At 42.4% G+C, this 2,871-nt stretch overlaps 1 protein-coding gene across 1 annotated transcript in view; it reads right to left on the reverse strand.

The window, feature by feature from the left end:
- The window catches only part of Rida (reactive intermediate imine deaminase A homolog), a 17,727-nt gene that overhangs the window by 2,871 nt on the left and 11,985 nt on the right, over positions 1-2,871 (reverse strand). The window contains exons 3-4 of the mRNA XM_031358908.1: positions 2,693-2,747; positions 1,840-1,908 (exon numbers count right to left, since the gene is read on the reverse strand). Coding sequence (XP_031214768.1) covers positions 1,840-1,908; positions 2,693-2,747 — 124 coding nt within the window. The remainder of the gene's footprint in view (positions 1-1,839; positions 1,909-2,692; positions 2,748-2,871) is intronic.

The following is a 2,871-nucleotide window of genomic DNA, read 5'->3' on the forward strand; positions in this document are numbered from 1 at the left end:
AGACCAGCATCATTGAGGTGACATCTTCTGGGAAGTGTTTTCTGAGAGCAAAGAGACTGTGTTCCAGAAATAGCCAAGGTTGCACCTTGTGCTGCAGCAGGACTTGGTAATGTGTAAGAGTCATCCAGGTGGTACTGGTTTTGACAGCATGAAGGGGTCATGAAGAGCAGCTGAGGCTCGATACAGTGAGAGGCCATGGAAGGCCATTGGGGAAGGGGCAGCATCAGTTTGCAATTGATGGCCCAGGAATGAAGGTGTCACGCAAATGAGTTGAGGCTTGGCACCATGAAGAAAGCCTATGAGAAGCTATTGGTGAAGCCTAGTTACAACAGAAGACAGTGTTTTAGTGATGACAGTACCATGAATGACCTCCAAGGACAGCAGCAGCAGTGGAGTACAGGCGTCTGGAGCCCAGAAGACAAGCTGTGTGCTGCAAAGGGCAGAGCTGGAGAAGTGACCAGTTAAGTCCTTAGAGGAGCCCAGAAGATCGTGAGTTGGATCCCAGACATTGGTTTTGCTTTTGATTGTGACTGTGCCCTGATATTTTTCCCTCTTGAAGAAGAATGTATTTCAGTGGAGCCCACAGTTAAGAGACTTTGAATTTTAAAAGATATTGGACATTTTAAATAGATTGAACCTTTTATATGTAAAGACTGTGGGACTTTAGATCTTGGGGATGAATAAGAAAGTAAGGGTTGAGGCTTAATAGTGATGTGTTTGTGTGTCAAATTGACAAAAGGTCAATTGTATTGGCTAGTTTTGTGTGTCAACTTGACACAGGCTGGAGTTATCACAGAAGGGAGCTTCAGTTGGGGAAGTGCCTCCATGAGATCCAGCTGTGGGGCATTTTCTCAATTGCCCCTTGTGGGTGGTGCCATCCCTGGGCTGGAGGTCTTGGGCTCTATAAGAGAGCAGGCTGAGCAAGCCAGGGGAAGCAAGCCAGTAAAGAACACCCCTCCATGGCCTCTGCATCAGCTCCTGCTTCCTGACCTGCTTGAGTTCCAGTCCTGGCTTCCTCTGGTGATCAACAGCTATGTGGAAGTAAGCCAAATAAACCCTTTCCTCCCCAACTTACTTCTTGGTCATGATGTTTGTGCAGGAATAGAAACCCTGACTAAGACACATATTATATTTTTAAGAACTGCGATCGAGGGGCTGGTGAGATGGCTCAGCAGGTAAGAGCACTGACAGCTCTCCCAAAAGTCCTGAGTTCAAATCCCAGCAACTACATGGTGGCTCACAACCATCCATAATGAGACCTGACGCCCTCTTCTGGAGTATGTGTATATATATATGTATATATTTATATACTTATATATAATAATAAATAAATCTTTGGGCCGGAGTAAGCAGGGTTGTCCTGAGTGAGCAAAGGTCCTAAAGTTCAGTTCCCAACAACACATGAAGGCTCACAAGCATCTGCACAGCTACAGTGTACTCATATACATAAAATAAATAAATCTTTAAAAAAAAAGAACTGCAATAGAAATAGAGATCTTTTTCATGAGAGCATACTACTACTGTGTTTCCAACCAGATAATGGATTATGTCAGGACAAAATATCATTTTAGGGGGCTGGTGAAATGGCTCAGCAGTTAAGAGCACCAACTGCTCTTCTGAAGGCCCTGAGTTCAAATCCCAGCAACCACATGGTGGCTCATAACCATCCGTAACAAGATCTGATGCCCTCTTCTGGAGTAGCTGTCTGAAGACAGCTACAGTGTACTTACATGTAATAAATATCATCTTAACATCTCTGTCACGTTTACTTGACAATGATACATTTACATCAGCAGATTTCCCTTTAAAAGTAAGTGCGAATAAAGCCAAATCACTTACATGTTTTGTAGATCTCATTGACAGTGCCAAAGTCATTCATGTCAGCCAGTAAAACAGTTGTTTTTACCACTAGAAGACAGTTATATATATAATTTTTTTCTTCATTAGCTTTAGCCATTTCATCAAACTCAAAACAACACTTAGAAAAATAGTGTATAACTGGGTGGTGGTGTATGCCTTTAATTTCAGCACTCAGGAGGCAGAGGCAGGTAGATCTCAGTGAGTTAGAGGCCAGCCTGGTCTATAGAGTGAGTTCCAGGACATCCAAATCTACTTAGAGAAACCCTGTCTCAAAAAAACCAAAAACCAAACCAAACCAAACCAAACTAACAACCCCCAAGACAAACAAAGCAAAACAAAAAACAAAATCTCAGTGTATGACTTTTATGAGTATCTTGATGAAACCAAGACTAAAGAAAGGAAATGATGTTTTTTAGACCATTAAAAACACAACCTTTAGGACTGGGGATGGCTTAGGGGTTAAGAGCATCTGGCTGCTCTTCTAGAGGTTCTGAATTCAATTCCCAGCAACCACATGGTGACTCATAACCATCTATAATGAGATTTGGTGCCCTCTTCTGGTGTGCAGGAATATGTGCAGGCAAAATACTGTATACATAATAAAAACAAATAACCCCACAAAAAAGACATGGATACCCAGATTATTGGCTATTATATGTCCTCCACAAAGACCAAGGACATACCAAACACATATTAACAGTGTTGGGGATGTGGCTCAATGGTGGAACACTTGCCTGGCATGCATGAGGCCCCAAGTTGGATCCTGAGTGCTGCAAACAACACAGACAACAAAATCCACCAATGAACAGGGAAGAAAGACCCAGTTGCTCACCATTAGTGTAGTCACAGCCTGCAGCTTTCAGAATCTCACCCACGTTTTTAAGAGCCTGTGAATCAAGTCAAGAAAGGTCAAAGATGATGCTGTGTAATTACTTTAACTGTCATTTCCATACAAGTCAATTATGGACTGGCTTTCTGTTAGTGGACTAAATCTCTCTGAATTGTAGTGAA

This window comes from Mastomys coucha, unplaced genomic scaffold, assembly GCF_008632895.1.
Source record: "Mastomys coucha isolate ucsf_1 unplaced genomic scaffold, UCSF_Mcou_1 pScaffold7, whole genome shotgun sequence".
NCBI classification, from domain to species: domain Eukaryota; kingdom Metazoa; phylum Chordata; class Mammalia; order Rodentia; family Muridae; genus Mastomys; species Mastomys coucha.